This window comes from Hordeum vulgare, chromosome 3H (assembly GCF_904849725.1).
Source record: "Hordeum vulgare subsp. vulgare chromosome 3H, MorexV3_pseudomolecules_assembly, whole genome shotgun sequence".
Lineage (NCBI taxonomy): Eukaryota > Viridiplantae > Streptophyta > Magnoliopsida > Poales > Poaceae > Hordeum > Hordeum vulgare.
In genome coordinates, this window is record NC_058520.1 from 404,312,635 (window position 1) to 404,330,749 (window position 18,115).

At 42.7% G+C, this 18,115-nt stretch overlaps 3 protein-coding genes across 6 annotated transcripts; 2 read left to right on the forward strand and 1 right to left on the reverse strand.

Annotated features, from left to right (window-relative positions):
* The first annotated feature begins 219 nt into the window (after positions 1 to 219).
* Positions 220 to 6,677, forward strand: LOC123443994 (CTP synthase-like). The gene is made up of 20 exons (XM_045120585.1): positions 220 to 682; positions 1,613 to 1,779; positions 2,489 to 2,539; positions 2,634 to 2,751; positions 2,910 to 2,966; positions 3,075 to 3,139; positions 3,666 to 3,749; positions 3,859 to 3,909; positions 3,988 to 4,050; positions 4,164 to 4,210; positions 4,298 to 4,376; positions 4,511 to 4,573; positions 4,721 to 4,810; positions 4,900 to 4,938; positions 5,024 to 5,251; positions 5,345 to 5,430; positions 5,549 to 5,597; positions 5,697 to 5,777; positions 5,853 to 5,946; positions 6,043 to 6,677. The coding sequence occupies exons 1-20, from the start codon at positions 565 to 567 to the stop codon at positions 6,258 to 6,260; spliced, it is 1,848 nt and encodes a 615-aa protein (XP_044976520.1). The 5' UTR covers positions 220 to 564; the 3' UTR covers positions 6,261 to 6,677.
* LOC123443995 (membrane-bound transcription factor site-2 protease homolog) lies at positions 6,664 to 11,742 on the reverse strand. Of its 3 annotated transcripts, XM_045120587.1 has the most exons (11): positions 11,662 to 11,742; positions 11,428 to 11,493; positions 10,899 to 10,965; positions 10,175 to 10,249; positions 9,999 to 10,102; positions 9,667 to 9,814; positions 8,688 to 8,768; positions 8,152 to 8,613; positions 7,890 to 8,010; positions 7,678 to 7,757; positions 6,664 to 7,248 (listed from the first exon to the last, which is right to left on the reverse strand). In XM_045120587.1, exons 2-11 carry the CDS (start codon positions 11,457 to 11,459, stop codon positions 7,078 to 7,080), a joined length of 1,341 nt encoding a protein of 446 aa, XP_044976522.1. In that variant the 5' UTR covers positions 11,460 to 11,493; positions 11,662 to 11,742; the 3' UTR covers positions 6,664 to 7,077. The 3 variants fall into 3 exon arrangements, with proteins under 3 accessions (XP_044976522.1, XP_044976523.1, XP_044976521.1); XM_045120588.1 differs by lacking the exon at positions 7,678 to 7,757 and having other exon boundaries at positions 6,664 to 7,235; XM_045120586.1 differs by having other exon boundaries at positions 7,678 to 8,010.
* A 202-nt stretch (positions 11,743 to 11,944) lies between these two features.
* LOC123443996 (actin-related protein 2/3 complex subunit 2A) lies at positions 11,945 to 16,294 on the forward strand. Of its 2 annotated transcripts, XM_045120590.1 has the most exons (10): positions 11,947 to 12,261; positions 12,343 to 12,409; positions 12,932 to 13,139; positions 13,848 to 14,017; positions 14,221 to 14,298; positions 14,562 to 14,694; positions 14,800 to 14,891; positions 15,234 to 15,290; positions 15,869 to 15,940; positions 16,034 to 16,294. In XM_045120590.1, exons 1-10 carry the CDS (start codon positions 12,200 to 12,202, stop codon positions 16,064 to 16,066), a joined length of 972 nt encoding a protein of 323 aa, XP_044976525.1. In that variant the 5' UTR covers positions 11,947 to 12,199; the 3' UTR covers positions 16,067 to 16,294. The 2 variants fall into 2 exon arrangements, with proteins under 2 accessions (XP_044976524.1, XP_044976525.1); XM_045120589.1 differs by having other exon boundaries at positions 11,945 to 12,409.
* Positions 16,295 to 18,115: the final 1,821 nt, after the last annotated feature.

The following is an 18,115-nucleotide window of genomic DNA, read 5'->3' on the forward strand; positions in this document are numbered from 1 at the left end:
TGACATAACAATAATATATAACCAGCAGCTGCTATACTATTACTATTAGCCATGCTCTTACGACATAGGCATCCGCGTGAAGGTCACATGAATGAACCAAATCAGCTGCGTCACAAACGAAGTCGGCCCTCGCTCACCATTTCACAACTACCAACCGCTAGTCGTTGTGCATTGCATCCCTCTCCTGGACATAAGTCGAATCCAATCCTATGTCGCAGCGAGCCCTCGTAGTACTAGTGCCCAGGCTAACCACAAATTTCTCTTCTGATTATAGTTAAATTCTGTGGGAACAGAGGGGGAGTTTTGAGCCGAGATCTGTTCCCTCGTCCCCAGGAAGCCTTTATTTAAGCCCTCGTCTCCCTCAGCTAACTCCCATTCCATTCCAGCCTCCTCCGGCCTTAAACCTTTCGAGTCTCCACCGCAGCAGCCCCAGCCCCAGCCCCATCCCACAGAGCAGAGCGAGGACTGGAGCTCAAGCCCGCTTGCTCCTCCTCCTCCTCCTCTCGTCCCACGGCGGTTGGTCACACAGAGCCAAGAACGGTACACACGGGAGGGGGGACGGCGATGAAGTACGTGGTGGTGACGGGCGGCGTCGTGAGCGGGCTCGGCAAGGGCGTTACCGCCAGCAGCATCGGCGCCGTGCTCAAGGCCTGCGGCCTCCGCGTCACCACCATCAAGATCGGTACCCAACCCATTCATCTCTCATTCCTTCCCATCCCCCGGGCTTTCCCTCAAGGCCAGGCTCTACCTGATTCTGGCCTTCCAGCACAGAAGTGACCGCCGCGAACCTCGACACCCAAGGATTATTAAAAAACGATTTTTCAACGCGGCTTTGATCCATCCTGCCTCCCGCATGTCGGAGCCCAGAGGTCCAAAAACAAAACACCACCCTTGTTTTCGTCGCTAGAGTTCGTGCAACAAGCTGGTCTACCACTCCTAGTAGTAGTGTAATCATACCCGGATAAGGATTAAGGAGGAGGCAGCAGCATTCCCAGATGTCCCTGGGGCCTGCTCGGGGGCGCGTGGCAGCCACCTGTGCCAACGCGCTTGCTTGGTTGCCTTCAGTCTTCTCTTTTCCACAGGTGGTTCTAAAGAAAGCTAGCTGAAACAGAACAAACGCCCTTTTAATCTCGCTTTTAACAGCGCTCTTGTGTGCCAGCCTTTGCATTCTTCTTCTAACAATCGGTAGTTTTCTTCGCCGTTCATCTTGACTCAGCGGATACCCGACCTTTATGCCGGTGTCGCGGTCTTCGGGTTCCTTCCAACCCACGAAATCCTCTCTTCGTAAAGCCAACACTGTCATCTCATGCATTAAATTTGCCCGGCTAATTTCCTTGTACCTTTGCATTCTCCTTTTTTTTCTCCCTACGAAAAGCGCGGTTGTTTCGGTTCACTCGAGATGACTCGGCAGAGGAGAAGAAAAAATGACTACTAATACGTGTTGGCCTCTTGGTTCAGCTCAAGACTTTGGTTGCAAGGTTTCCATAATACAAGTTGGTGCTGAAAGGGGTTAAAGAAACCATTTATTCGGGGTTTTATGTTAGGTGGCCATTATTTGTTCTTGTTAATTTCCTCTCATCCTTGCTCATCTGCTGTGACCGCTCATCTGCAGATCCGTACCTCAACACCGACGCCGGCACAATGTCTCCCATCGAGCACGGCGAGGTCTACGTACTGGACGACGGCGGAGAGGTGGACTTGGACCTTGGAAACTATGAACGTTTTCTGGATATCAAATTGACCCGCGACCACAACATAACCACAGGAAAGGTCTATCAGGTAACTTATAACTAACTAACCGGATTCGTCAGTCCTAATGCATGCGCAGTTAGAGCCTCTGTGGGAGATTGTGATAGTATCAAGTTAAACAGAAAAAATCGTCTATACGTTCTTTTGAAGAAAGGGAAAAAGTGGTTTCCGGCAACTTTCAGGACATCCGCAGGTTATGTTTGAGCATTTGATTCACCGAATATCATGCATGGAACCCACAAATCCTTATCGATTCGCTTTATGTTTCATCGTAAGATCTACTGCGGTACAATCATATGCATGTGCAGAATCATCCGGTCCTCCACTCTGCCACCCTTGTCGGGGGCCGCTGATATAAGATTCAACCTGTCACATGGTGGCTTAATTGCAGAGACGATGCTCTGCAGGCTGCTGCTCCTGTCAATTTTACTACTCTAGTATAGCGAATAAAAGAATCTTTCCTCTGTTGACCACCTGAGTTTTCTACGGGTTTCACACATACAGTTGAAACCTACACCAGTATGACGGTTTAAGTTACCCGGCCGTTTACAGTTGAAACCTACACCGGTATGTTGTCTTAGGAACCAAGTGAAGTAACAGTTCCACAGCTTTCACACGTGATTTCCGTCTGATTGTTTGTATTCAAAAACTTTCCGGGGCTATTTTAATATCAAATGCAGGGGCTGATTCCATCTTCTGGATCTTAATAGCATTTTTCCTTGTAAAATCCTCACACCAGGCTGTCATTAACAAAGAAAGAAGAGGAGACTACTTGGGGAAAACCGTCCAGGTTTGTCCTCGGTATACAGTGTGTAGCTGGAGCATTCATCCAAAAAAGTACATGTGACAAAGATTACTGACTGTTGATTTATCTTCCTTTTCAGGTTGTGCCACATATCACAGATGAAATTCAGGATTGGATAGAACGCGTGGCGATAAAGCCGGTCGACGGTAAAGAAGGGCCTCCTGATGTTTGTGTAATAGAGCTCGGTGGCACCATAGGTAAACAAAACAATTTCATGTGTAGCACAGCTTGCAATGCCGCCTTCTTGAAGCATAGATGTGGAAGTAGTTTAGCCTACTAGTATAGCTGTGTAAAGCCTGACAGTGCAGGGACACAATCTTTTCGCCGCATAATGACAGTGGCGCTCTTGATGCAGGGGATATTGAATCGATGCATTTTATTGAGGCATTAGGTCAATTTTCATACCGTGTAGGTCAGTAAAGATCAGCTCTTCCCTGAATGTCCATATCTGTTTTGGCAGTTGTTTGCTTTTATGCATTTAGCTTGAGTTGACACATAATTTCCTTATTCTGAGTTGTAGGACCTGGAAATTTCTGCCTGGTCCACGTCAGCCTTGTTCCAGTGCTAAATGTAGTTGGTGAACAGGTATTATTTTCTCATTTGAACAAATAGCCAAGATAATGAGAAGTTGTTCCAATGCTTGCAGCTCTGTTGACGTCCATGTCATGTAGTACTGCTATATGCGAAATAGGAAACTTTTTTCTGAAAGATATGAACTATTGAAGTGTAATTGTACTTGTAGTAGTTTCTGCTGAGATGCAATTTGGCTTAAGCAAAGTGGCACTTTGCTATTATGGTAAAAAGGGAAGGAGGGGACGAACATAAAAAAATATTGAAATACTGATGGATCTCTCAAAACAGTCTTTAGCTGGTTGTAGGTTGTTTGGTGAGGTTGGTCGTGTTTTCCTCTCTTTTCTTTTCTGGCCTTGTCATTGGTGGGTGCGGTGCTCACTGCAAATCTTTGTAAACCATGGTCGCTCATGCTTCTTTGGCGCTTTCTTCTCAATGAAAATGAGATGCTCGGGGACGTGTTTGAGAAAAAAAACAGTTATCTGAGTTTATTGCATTCTATATTTTCTTGCGAATCATGATCTATTTTCCATTTATGCAGAAAACTAAGCCTACCCAGCACAGTGTTCGTGGCTTAAGGGGACTTGGGTTGGCACCTGACATTTTGGCATGCCGAAGTACCGAGGTGCGCAATCTAACCTTCATTCTATCATTCCTTTATAGCAAGCACTCTATGGTCCATTACCCTTTGTGCTCAAAATTGCTTCATTCGGTCATCTGTGTGCTTTTGACAGCCACTGGAGGAACATGTGACAACCAAGCTATCACAATTCTGCCACGTGCCGGTAATGATTATTAATTTCAAGGCTATTTTGAGTTTTGTCTCTTGCTGGCATGTGTTGACAAGGACCTATTTGCTGCAGATCTCAAGTATTGTGAACCTCCATGACGTTACAAACATTTGGCACATCCCCTTGTTGCTAAGGGTATGATGAGTTTCTTTGAAATGCATCTGCTCCAAACTTGAGTCTTACAAAATTACAACCGGCGCCTTGGAATTGCCCCTGGTTTAACCATGTACACTTGATTGTTTCTATAGGACCAGAAAGCACATGAAGCCATTCTGAAAGTTTTGGATCTTCAGCTGTATGTGTCTTTTATGTTATTCATCACCTGATAGTATGAAGAAACAATGGTGACATTTCAGTGTGTTTGTTCCGCTCATGTATGCAGTGTTGGCAAAATACTTCGAGAACCTAAGTTAGCTGAATGGACCGAAAGAGCCAGCAAGTTTGACAGACTGAAAACTCCGGTAGGACTATTTTTCTTTTTTTTTTTAGCTCATTCTCTTTTATTTTTGTGATGGGTAGCGTGTTGCATTTTGTCTATATACTTTTATTATACAGTTTTTGTGTAGCTGATAATTATTGCACAATTTGCTTCCAGGTAAAGATCGCCATGGTTGGAAAATATACCACCCTGTCGGATTCTTATCTATCTGTTTTAAAGGTGAAATTATCATATAGTACTCCCTCCGTTCGGAAAAAGTGACGCTGTTTTAGTTCAAATTTACAAATAGAAATATGTCCCTTTAGTCCTGCTGCTACCTTAGAACTATAGGGTTCACTAATTTATCTTGTTTGACCCTTGTTTCAGGCTCTCTTGCACGCATCAGTTGCTATGGAAAGGAAGCTTGTGCTGGAGTGGGTTCCTTCCTGTGATCTTGAAGATTCTGCAGCCAAAGAGGTCGGTGTTGTTGAGTATGGGCTTCACATCAGTTTGTTTTCCTCCATGAACCTACCACTGATGCTTTGGAGGTGCTTGCTTTTGTGTAGACCCCTGAAGCTCACCAGAAAGCATGGAAACTACTGAAGGTTAGCAGATTTGACATTCTTGACTACTGCCATGGTGCAATTCTTGATACTTCTGTCGAGTCATCTGAAGAAAATTCTGCCTCAGGGTGCGGATGGTGTGCTTGTTCCTGGAGGCTTCGGAGATAGAGGAGTTGAAGGCAAAATCCTCGCCGCAACATATGCACGGGAAAATAATGTTCCTTATCTTGGCATTTGCTTGGGTATGCAAATCGCAGTGATCGAGTTTGCCCGTTCGGTCATGAAACTAGGTGGCGCAAATAGCACGGAGTTTGACCCCGCTACAACATCACCCTGTGTCATCTTCATGCCAGAGGTAGATTGTGCATGCTAACTTCATACAGTTTTGGCTGTTCTTCTATGTTAAGCATCAGCTTTGAATACATTACTTTGGACAACACCTCAACAGGGCTCCAAAACCCAAATGGGGGCGACGATGCGTCTTGGATCAAGGAGGACGTATTTCCTAGCCAATAACTGCAAATCCGCAAAGCTGTAAGAAAACACTACCGCTGGTCGTCTTCCTGGATCATACTGCATATAACTTTGCATTTTATCGTTTGATATTCACTCCTATTTATGTGTGGAATATAATTATGATGAATTATCTCAGGTATGGCAATGCTACCTCCATCGATGAAAGACATCGACACAGATATGAGGTTAAACACATGGAACTATTTGACGACACGGATCATTCCATGTGTTCCCTTGTTCTTCTGTAAAATAGTGGAGATGTTACAATTTTACTGTTTTTTCAGGTGAACCCTGAAATGGTCCCAGAGCTTGAGAAGGCCGGTCTTTCATTTGTTGGCAAGGATGAAAGTGGAAGGCGCATGGAGGTATATATATTAGTTAAAACAGTTGCTTTGTTCTTCAATAAGAGCTTAAGAATAAACTTTATCTACTGGATGCAGATCATTGAGCTACCGAAGCATGTGTTCTTCATCGGTGCACAGTTCCATCCCGAATTCAAGTCAAGGCCAGGAAATCCCTCTCCACTTTTCTTAGGTAACACACAACTCTAATCTTGATACATCACTTGTTCATTGAGATTAATCTTGGGCATCTGCATGTTCTGAGCACTAATGCATCTAATGATCACAGGGTTAATTGCGGCAGCATCCGGACAGCTAGACCTGCTGCTCCAGCGCAGCTGTGGCGTCGTCAGTTTGAAACCGGCACCCAGATATATCACCAACGGCACCGGCACCGGCACCGCAGTCCTGGCCATAAAACCTTACCCGAACGGGCACGCGAAGAAGAAGCCGCTCACCAGCTTGGTGAACGGATGCTACGCGAATGGCAACGGCATCCACATCTAACTGAGCAGTCGCAGCATCACGCAACATTCCTCTCTGTTGCTTTGCTCGTACCGTCTCGTATCTCTTTTTTTCCAGGATTTCTTTGGTTTTGGATTTGGAACTGCTCAAATGAGGCAGAGGGGTGTTTTAAGTGTCTTGCATGGGTCCTGCTCTAGGAAAATCTACTCTCCGTTGGAGCAACTCCATTGAGGGTCTGGAGCTGCCAGAGAAAGTGTTTGGCTAGCCTACAAGGTTAGCTTTTGAAGCTCCAGCCGGCAACACGCGTTTCTGATATTTTTTCGAGGAACGTACTCCGGAGCTGTTGAAGCAAAGGCTGTTTTCTCTAGGGTCTAGTACGGTGTATTCCTTTTGTTTGCCCAAGACTGTTTTGTATCTTCAATGGACCGAATGAACGGAAACCAGATTTACTTGGTCAAATAGCTAGTATCTTTCTAAATCAACAATATATACGACTTCAATGTTGAGTGCTAGTAATAATTTATTTCCAATAAATCGCACTAAATCCTATAGTGTACTAATGATTGACAGTTATGGATATTAAACTGAGCTCCTAATGTACCCACTCTATTCCTTGTCTCCAAAATTCCTACAAGCCGCAAAATTATCCAAAATTTTGCACATGGAGTGTACTGAAGTACTTGTACTACTTCTAAGGACCATATTGCATCAACTTGTAGCAATCTCAGACTGCCATTGTTTCATAAGGAGGCATCTTGCAGGCCAGTTTTGTGATGTCTCTCATACAGCTGACTGGTACTATGTTAATGAATCTTTGTAAGCACAATTAAGAGAGAACCCCATGATACAGAGTTGTACATTAGCCATAATATATTGTCATGGAATATAAGAACCTTGAGAACATGATGATGGATAGGACGGTCCACAGAAAGCGGCAGACCTTAATAATCACCCGCTGCTGTCTCCGGTTAAACCAAGCAACGTAGCGTAAGGCAGTCTCCAAAATGGCATCCCCGTCTAGAAAGTACACCTGCTCATCCTTTACATGGTTAGGTACCAGAAGAGTACTCCTGTCTCTTAAGACGGAGTAGGCAAACATTTTTTAAGTTCAAACTTGAGACAGGTAACTACAAAACCGGACGACCACAGTACTTCCCCTGTTTTGTAATGGTATCTCTCTTTTCCCTTGAGGGTCTTTGTTTCTAAATAGTTGTCCATTTAGGGAATCAAGGGTGTAGTTATTGAAATGTTTTCACTCCTACCCCTACTTTATGCACTGAAAAGGATTACATTGTTGTTGTAACTTGTAGGTCCTGTTTTGTAATTCCTTTGCTTCATGTGTCAGAGGGAGTATACGAGAAGAGTAGTGTCCAAAAACCAACTTGTTTCGTACGCACAAAAAAGAAATATATACGGTAATCCCAATATCAAAGAAAAGTTCAGTAAATGAAGGACTTACCGGTAGGCAGTTGACGGCAGCCAATGCCGCAGACACATGAAGCAAACAACTTAAACATTTTTCCAAGATATAGGGAACATCTGCAATAAAAAGGAAGAGTGCCCATCGAGGCCTGTAGGGGGATAACTTAACAGAACTTGCTGCCGATGACAGATCACCAACATAAACAAAAGTTCCCCCACAGGAACTCGGACTGAAGTTATCATTTGTACCATGTGATGACGATAAATTTCCTTCTTCTTTCCGTAAACACTCCAAAGAATATGGTCTTGCGTATGAGATCTCTATCCATGAAAATCCAGGGGTAAGAATAGGTACCAAGCAGTACTCATCCTGCCAGCATTAATAAAATCACAGTTGGTAAATCATACAAAAAGGATTACTGTTACTACAAGGAAGAAATTCCTCAAGATTATGCATGAAGGCTCCAAATCATTACGACAATGTAGTAATAAGACACAACAAAAATCTCACCTCCAAACAGGTACAGTTACTGTCATCATCTTCTGTACCCCGCCATCCATTTCCACATTTTTTTAGCTTAACTACATCTTTAGCAATCAAGCAATACATGTCCTCAGTTAATTTCTTATCACTTACTCTATCAGTCCCAGGAAAATACGTTGAGCCATTACAGGTAAATTTCCCAAACACTATCAATTCATCTGGGCAAGATAGCTTGTCATTTATCTGCCAGAGATTCTTGCTTGCATCGATCCATGAGTTCGGGACACAATAACCTTTGCCAGAATTAGTGGCACCATAGCTCTGAGAACCATCAAGAAACTCAGGACTACTGGTTTTCTCTACAGTGCCTTGAGCCAACATTTTCATCCAATCATCAGTTTTTCTTATGTTCAGACCATCCACAGACAGGATAACATCATGAACAGACAATGACCTTGACAGAGAAGATGATTGTGAGACTCCCGTGACCTGTTATGCAGCCATTTAGAATCACAAGATTGCGGAGATAAAAAAAGATGAAAAGTGAAAGGAAACAGACTTACAATAAGGCCATCACCACTCATGTAGAGAGGACAGAGGACCAAAGGAAGTAATAATGCCATCAGCACACATGCTGCACAAAACTATTTAACATGAAATCATAACAGCTACATCATTATGAGGCTTATGAAAATAGAGTTTTAAAGTAAACAGATTAATATTGCAGAAATGGTACTTCTAAAATATGATAAGGTATACAAGTATACAATTAAAAACCTCCATGGTTCCACATCTAAGATTGGAAGTGTTGTCACAAAGCTTATGATCTAGTACACCTTAACCTGTATCACCATGTAGTTAAATGCTCGTGCAGAAGTTTCTAGCTAGTGTCACTTCTCTGACCCGAAACCTGATGTCAACTATCACTATTATACAAGCAATTATTGTTATCCGGTTCATACTTCATACCTCTCAGGCCCAGGTTAATCATAAAGTATACCAAGAAATGTATGGTAAAACAACCTACTAGTAAAGATCAATATCAACTATCAGATGTTTCGGTCAAGGAAATTTTCCCCATGTTTACTATAGACATATATGCGCTGATTTATTCAACAACAAATTTTAGGGATAAATCTATTTATTACCAGTACGAGGATATTAGTGCATGATTACCCACTGTAGGATACTAAATTTCCAATATCTGTTGGGCCATCGTCTAACTGAAGCATCCAACGGTATCTTATACCAATCAACATAAAGCTAATTGTTCTTATTTCTTGTTTGATGTCCTCGTTACTGCAAGAATACAAGTTATATGTGCTTCTCTTTATCTGAGCACCAAGGGTCTCTACAGTATGACATACCACATATATTGAAAATAGATGTTTGCAGGAAGAATACAAGAGTACAAGCTGCATTTGATTCTTTTTATCTGAGCACCAAGGGTCTCTATAACTTAGCATGGCATACCACATATATTGAAAATAGATGTTTGTGGCAAGAGTTTGAAATTAATTCATGCAAATCAGGTTAACTTACCATAACATTATGCCAAATTCCCGCGCAATATATCCGAAGCATTGAAAAGAGGGGTAGATTCTCAAGCAGGTCATAGTTCAGAGCAACTAATGCCCCAGGAAAAAGTACAGCCATGAATATTGCAACATACTCCATCTGTACACCCTCGCTGTTGCATATTGAGCAATGAACATACCAGCAATTCACCGGTGTGCCAAAAAGATTGCATCAGTAGGTGGAAGTGATATTATGAAACAACAATCGGAGTTTTAGAGCATCAAAGAACGGAAGATAAATTTAAGCACAGGCAACACATCTCACAAAAAAAGTGCAAGAGCAGATGAGGGACAGACCTTGCAGCTGCAATAGCATGTCCGAATTCATGGAAAGCAATAGATAAAATTGTTGATGCTATGATGATTGAGGTGTCCATTATTGATCCGCTGAAGCTGGGAGCCTACAATGAGTGAAATGCGTGTTGAGTGGTTGATTTGAAAAATTGAAAGAAGAACGAAGCATGTCTCCTCACCAGTATATTTGGTAACCAGGCGCTAACGGATCCGTGTCGAAAATATAATGCACCAATCGGATCCCACAATAGCAACTGAAAATTGCAACATAACAATATAACAATCCAAAATTGTATAGAAATGATATGTTAACTACCTTCTGTAGCCATCTCAGGAACCAATGAACTAGAAGATACAGATTAACAGCAGTTAATGAATTTATTAATATAGTCAACATTTTCAATATTCTTGTGATGGCTACTAGAGCTGCAATGAAATCTTTGTGTGGAAAAGGCAGGCCATGAAGGTGGAAAACCAGGAACCAACTCCCTTTTGGCGGGTGAAGAAAAACAAAGCATTTTTCTATGATTTTCTGAATAGGATCTGGATTATCGGAGGGGCCAATTTCAGCTCTATTCACACACTTATGTGAACGCTAGTTACCATAAAGAATAGCCGTTAAGTATTCAGGGAACCGGGTGAAAAATCTCAGTGCCCTATCTGCCGTCTGAAGTAGGTATCAAGATACCAAGGTCACATACAGATGAATATATCACATAATCAGCAAGTATCATAAATTTGTCAAGTCAAACATAAAATTATTTAAGCAGCAACATGCGTGATATCGTGAGATTCATGACACAGAGGTATACTATCGAACTTTGGAATTAGTATATGCACTAAACAGACATAATAATCGGAACAACTACATTTCATTATTTGCCATAATGACAGTTAACTTACCAAAGATATACCAACTAAAGCAACCAGAGAGAAATAAACTCCTACGGAAAACCATGCTCTGGTGTATCTGCAAAGAAGAATTAACTCGGTATAACTTTAAGTACAATCAATGACTAAGCTCTACATTGTGAGTATAACAAGGAAATTATGTGATGTTCATAGTAAGATGGCTCTTGAATATTATTCTCAGTCAACAGAATAAGTGCATCATATATGCTGAAAATTTTAACATGCCAGATCTGCCAGAATATATTTTAACTTTTGGTGTGGTCTATGGCCAACATTCTTCCAAAATGACTTGATGCGTAGTAACAACTGTTTATCTACACATTTGGATAGCATGGGTGTGCCGTAAGACAGATAGATGATTCAAGCCACGCAAAAGAGATGTCGCAAACAGATACAACGTCTTGACTTAATGTAAATGGTACTTATCTTTATACAGATGCTACACTATATCTGTCTTACGGCACAGATGAGAAAAGCTCAAGAATAAAAAAAAACTTCAAAGGGCTAAGATAAAGCATACCTAGCATGTTTCCGCCCCAAATTGAATATCATGTCATTGAAGACATAAATTTTGCAGTCACAATACCTAAAGTTGGCATAATAAGCACAATAAGTGAACATAACAGATACTTTCTGTACTATTAATACTTAACACAAAATAACGACAACGAAATAGGAAGCTAAATAAAACCTGATTTAGATCGAGTGGATAATCGCGACAGAAGAGAGAGAGAGGCCGTGTGGATTTACTAACCAGCAGGAGACGGAGCTCTCAGTGCGGCTCGCGGCGGGGCCCGAGGGCAGGGTCGCCGACGCGCGCCCGCGCCGCCTGCTGCGTCCGCCGCCGCCGATCATTCGAGAGCGGAGAAGCGCCGAGCCGTCGGCTTGGCCACCGCGGTTATTATTCAGGAAAAATAGTTGGATGCTCGGCCGTCGGATCTACATCGGACGGTAGATTTGGGCGGAACTCTCAGTCTCAGGCTGAACTGAAGGCTCAGACAGCTTTTTTGCAAAGAAGCCCCTTCGGTTTCTCACATTTGCATCTCCGCTCCCTGTCCACTTTCCTTCTTTCCCTTCTGCCCGTTTGTCTCCCCATTCCGAATCGCATCTCGCGGCGGCCGGCGATCCCCCAGAAGCGAAGATCTATCGGGGTTGCGCAGCGCCACCGCCGACGGAAGCCCCCAGCGAGCGCGGCCGCACCACCGTGACGCGCCTCTTTCTCCACCCGTTCGATCAGATTTCGGTAGGCGGGGTCGAGCGGGGCTGGTTCGCAGGAGAAGGGATACGGGAGGATGATACTGCTCCAGTCCCCATCCAGGTTTATACTCCAGATCCTGAAGGATCGCGTCTCCAGGTACGCCGCTGCTCAGCCGATCTTTCTTTGTGGACCTAATGGTATATCGCATGTGGCTCATGCGGAGTATTCGCGCTGCAGCGGCGACAAGGGCGTGGACATCGATTGCCACACGGTGGAGTTCGACGATGTGCGGTATCATATACAGGTTAGTGCTTAGTATCCTCCTGTCGAATCTGAATACCCATTTCGGTTTGCTGTCTTTAGATTCAGTATTGAATTCGGGTTTTGCTTCAGCCCAAAAGATTGTGTTCCCCATGTTAAATCTCGCAGACTACAGTTTTCCTTTATTTTATGTGTAGTGGAACAAATAATACTAGGAACAAGTCTGAACAAATAATACTAGGAAGCTTATATGCCTGCGTTCTTTCTTTAGATTACCTGGCGTTGATTTTTGTGTCGTTAGTACTCAAATTTAGGTGTGCTAGTAGTAGTGTGGGTTGCTTTGCTGTTTAATTTCTTATTATGTAAATCCTGACTTCCTGTTCTTCAAGCACTACAATTTTAAGCTGAAAGTAAAGTTAACTTTGCTGAATAGTGGAGTACTTCCATTGCTAATCAATCGTTTGTTTTGCTTATGAACATTGTGCCATATTCATGATTACTTTCATATGTACATAAAAATTTAGCTTATGCTCTGTATACTGATGGGCACGGACTTCTGTTGCAGTTTTCAACGAGGAATCCAAAGGTAATGGTGCTATCAGTGGCATTGCCCCTCGCACCACCTGAGGCTATTCTCTACGACGGGCTTCCTCTTGGTGCTATTGATGCTATAAAGGCGGCTTATGGGACAGTGGTTCAAATTCTTGATCCTCCAAAGGATTGCTTTGATCTCACAATGAAGATAAACTTAACAAAGCTTCCGACAGATGAAGGTTCTAGAGTTCCCTTTCCAAGGTTATCATTGTCTTGTCGTGCTACATGATCATTAGCTGGTGGTGTCTATCTTAGATGTTCTCCATTGGCGAAATGTTACTTTTGGTGCAAGTCATGGTTGGAAACAGATTCAGCTTTTTACATGTAGATGTAGATGCCCTGGAGAATAATGTTCAGTGATATGTCAGATATGTACTGTATTACACACTTGGTTGCCCAAGACTCGGACAGGGATGTTGTTTGCCTAGATCATGGAAGCAGTTTTATTTTTATGTGTGCAAATGCCTAAATGGAAGGAATGTGGAACTCCCCTTGGTTAATATGGAACCTTAACTTTCCTATGATCTTGTTTGCAGGAGCTTGGTATTAGGTTCTATATATCAATTGTATCTTTCCACCTAAGTTAGCTCATTTGCATTTTAAATTTTGTGGTGTAATTTTGGTATAAGAGTCCCTTGTTATAATGATGTCGAGTCTCTTTAGTCATTTTTCATTGTTGATGATTTTTTTGCATGCTTCTTGTGCCAATCACAGTGTTGGTTTCATGATTAATTGCTTATTCTTCGGAACAAGGGAGTTGGCCAAAGTACAATCTGCAATTTTTTGGTTTTGGTCAAGCCTGCCCGAATCATAACATTCTATTTTGTCTAGTTCATTCTCTCAATTGAAATTGTCATCTGACTACCTATTACTTTCTTATGTTCCAGAGCAGCGGAATGTTGTCTTGACACAAATTGCATCTGTGAGGGAGGTTGTGCTGGGTGCACCGCTGAAGCTTCTGCTCAAGCATCTAGCTTCAAAGACAGTGGCTCCTAACGTGGATAAGCTGGTTGCCCTTGTTCACCGTCCTAATGAATCCTTCTTCCTTGCTCCCCAGGTATGACTTTCATATTAGACATCTCAAATCTGCGTATATTATGCTGAAACATCACCATTTTGTGGCTACTTACTCGTGGCTGCTTTGTGAATCTGTTGGTAGACATATATTATTATTTCAAATTATTTGTGTATTTGATGTTTAGTGTTGGTTCTTAATTGTATCTTCTGCATGTTCACTCCATGAAATTATTTTTTTCCCAGGCAGACAAAGTTACGGTTGTGTACCCAATGAGGTTCCAGGATTCAATTGATATTGTCCTAGCAACTTCGTTTTTGCAGGTATTGTGGACACTTATAGCTTTTATGGCTTCAGTTTCTTCTTTTGACCTTTTATGTTAATCTATATTAGACTGATATTTAGGCTTTCAGCACGGCTATCATTTTATGATTAATAAATATATTTGGCGTACTAGATCCATGAGTTCGAAGCTTCAGTGAATTTCAATGTGTACATAACTATCTTATGCCAATCTATTTGGTAAGCCACAATTTGCTGGAGCATTCTGCTGAATGTGCTTAAAATTTGGGATGGTTATGTGTAGGAATTTGTAGAAGCAAGGCGGACTGCTGCACTTAATAATGCTCCTTCGTGTATGTGGTCTCCAGTACCACCTCTTGAGTTAAAAGGCGTGAATGCTGATGCACTTGATGCAAACGCTGGTTTTGTTACTTTTGGTAATGTGTATTTCTGACAAAAAATTCATGTTCTTCCAAGATATCGGGTTCTACCCTAAAAAATAAAAAGATATCAACTTGTCTCACAGCCTTTCTTTATGGCAGTTGTTTTCCCTCGGCATGTTGAGGGTAGAAAGCTAGACAAAACAGTTTGGAGTTTGTTAACCTTTCATGCTTATGTAAGCTACCATGTAAAGGTAACGTCCTTGTTTTCACGCTCTGGTTTCATATTTATTAAGTTTGTGATTCCCTGAAATAGCTGTGAACCAGTCAGCAGTAGCCACTTTGCAGATTTCCCATCAATCTTACCTTTACAAGTAGGAAACTGCAAGTTGGTCCTTCAATTTATTGTTGACTAAAGAGTCCAAGACCTGCCATGTTTTCTTATTTAAGCTAGTTTGGGTGAGCCAGCCATGGAACCAACTGGGAACAGTTTTATTAAGCCTGCTCCACCATGGTGTCAATTTTGTGAAGCACTTTTCTTCTGCCTTAGTCATAACTTTCCAAGCACTCAATTATTGCTATTTGGTGTATCACAGTGTTCTGAAGGATTCATGCACACTAGGATGAGGCGTAGAGTTGAGTCTCTGATCCAGGTAAATATAAACATTGTTTCACTGAATCAAAGCATTTTATATACCTTGTAAAATCTTTCCTTCAGTTATGCAATAAGTTTGCGGTTTATTCAAAACTCTCATTATTCAGTATAATTGAACAGAGAAGACTATGATCATGATGTTAGCCTGCTGTCAATTATATGATCATGATGTTAACCTGCTGTTAATTATATGTTTAAGGCAGGTAGGAAAATTGGATATCCAGTAGTTCACCTAAGTTTGCAAGAAGGAAGAAGCTAATGAAAATAACAATAACGGAAATGTTGAAAATCATGAGACTCCCTATATGGAGTGGCAACATGATTAAATAGGTGTGGTCTCGAGTCAATGGGTGATGATCTTCCAATTGTTATTGACTCTCTTTTTAAAAGGCGAGAATGAAACTGAATTTGAATTGCCCCCATCTAGCAGATGCTAAATTGGAAAAGCACACTGAGAGTTAGATCATGTGGTATGAAGGGATCATGTTAATGAAACAAGATAATTGTTAAACATGGAGTATCCAGTAAATGAAAGTGCTATGGAATTATGTCTTAATGACTTGCTTATGGCTGCAGGCTTTGGACCGTGCTAAATCGGATGCAGAGAAGCTGAAGAAGTTGGTACATGGCGGGTCTTTTCGGAGACTGGTTTGTGCAAATACTGAACTTGTATTTGAAAAGAAGGCATCTATCGTATTCGCATGTGGGCATATTTCACTGATTCAAACTCTCTCCCCACAGAGCATGAAGCACGAAGGCGACTCTCGTCACTGAAGGAAGACTCGGACAAGCAAATATATGAAGGTTTTGCTCAACTTTCCATCATGGGTGCTATTGGTAGAACACTTGTTTCAACTTCCGGTAAGACTGGGGTGGCAACCGTTGAGACAACATGAGCACCCTACTGTTTGCCCGTCCCTTGTTTGTTTGTTCCGGGAGGATATTGTATTTTGGTCGAAATTCGACTTGAGGAATAGGCGCAATTTAATTGGTCTTTGTAAATCTCAGTGCATATGTCCTGACGCTATTTTTTGCATAGTTCCAGAAGAAGACACTAAAGTACGCAGGTTGCATATGATAATTTTAGGACTTCGCTACAAATCTGATGACCATAAATCGAACTTTTCCATGGCAAATTATGTTCCTGAGTATGGCAAGTCAGCCACAGTTTATTTTTTGTCACAAAATTGCCATACTGGCATACTAAATTTGCCCCTGTTGTGCGAATATAAATTGCCATGAGAAACATCAGATTCCCCATACTAAAAATCAATTTTTTAGTGTTTCTGTAGTTTTATGGTAGAAAAAAAAACCTCTTTACAGAGGGAAGGGCACCAAATTAGAGAAACACCACTTGGGGCGTGTTTGGTTACATTTCTCAGCAGGGTCTGGCTGAGAGATGAAAACGAGTCAGGCTCAGCAAGGGTCTGGCTGGGAGATGAAAACGAGCCAGGCTCAGCAGTGTTTGGTTACATTTCTCAGCAGGGTCTGGTTTCGAGAAAACGAGTTAAAAAAATGATATTGTCAAGTTGTTTTGATTCCTGCATATGATGTTTTGTCATCGTGAATCAATTTTCATTCGATGTTTGGTTGTCCGGCTCGCATGATGATTATGAATTAACAACTATACTTAAATCAGAGCACCTCGGCCAGCATGGCGGCCTCCTTGGCGGGCCGACTCTCCGCACGCGCGGGAGTACCTTCAACCTCGGCGCGTGCTTATCCCGTGGACGACGTCGGCTTCCCCAACGCTCTTCGCTAGGGAGCAGGGCACGTATTGGCATATTTGAATTTCCAGTCATCCGGGGTGTCAATGAAGTGTAGGGAACTGGACCACCCGATTTGGCGTTCGGCCGTGAGCACACCGTCGCAAGGCTTGTCGTCCGCTGTTGAGGCGGGGGGGGGGGGGGGGGGTGCGTTGCCGCAAGGCGCCTCGCCCATGCCCGCCCTTGCAGCTCTCGTGCCTGCGTTGCCTCACCGTGCTACCATGTCTAGGAGCTTCGCCGCGCTCCTCTACATCGTCCTCGCCCTCAAGTTTGAGCTGGGGAACTCTTCGTCTTCGGATTTACCCCACCCTTCCTCCTTCAGCCGTCGTCGCGCCCCTGTCGGATCTCCACCATCTCGACCACCCAACGCCGCTGAACTGCCCTAAGCTAATGGGTGACCTCCCCTTTCAATTTCATTGTGCTCCCTATGGCTGTCACGGTGAGCGCGCGCTTTGCCTCCGGTGTTGCCGTCCCTACATGAGGCATTTGCGGTGGGAACAGGCGAATGTCACCAGGTCGGGGAGCACGGCGATGTGGGAGTGCACGGCAACGTCGGCGACGAGGAGGAGCATGGAGAGGAGGAGGAAGGCGTAGAGGAAGTCGTAGAACCCAGTGAGCAACGAGGGGCGCAGAGGAAGTACTACCTCCTTTTCAGATTATAAGGCTTGCACGTATCCTAGATTTATAATTTGACCAACATAAGATGAGTTGTATAGTCTAAAAATTATATCATTAGAAAGTAGACGGTTTGAAGTTTCTAATGACATAATTTTTGTGATATATAACTTGTATTATAATGGTCTATTTATCAACCTAGGGATACGCGTAAGCCTTATAAACCGGAAAGGAGGTAGTAGTAGCATAACATTTAACATGTTATGATATCTATGTTACTTTAACCATCTCTCTCTCCTTTAATTATCTGCCACATCAGCATGTTTGCTAGTCCCAAGTATATGATACCACCTAAGTTATTCCCACTATGGGCAGCCTAATGCAAGCAAGCAAACACACCATTGACTACACGCTACAGAATTCACCCCGACCACTCGTACGG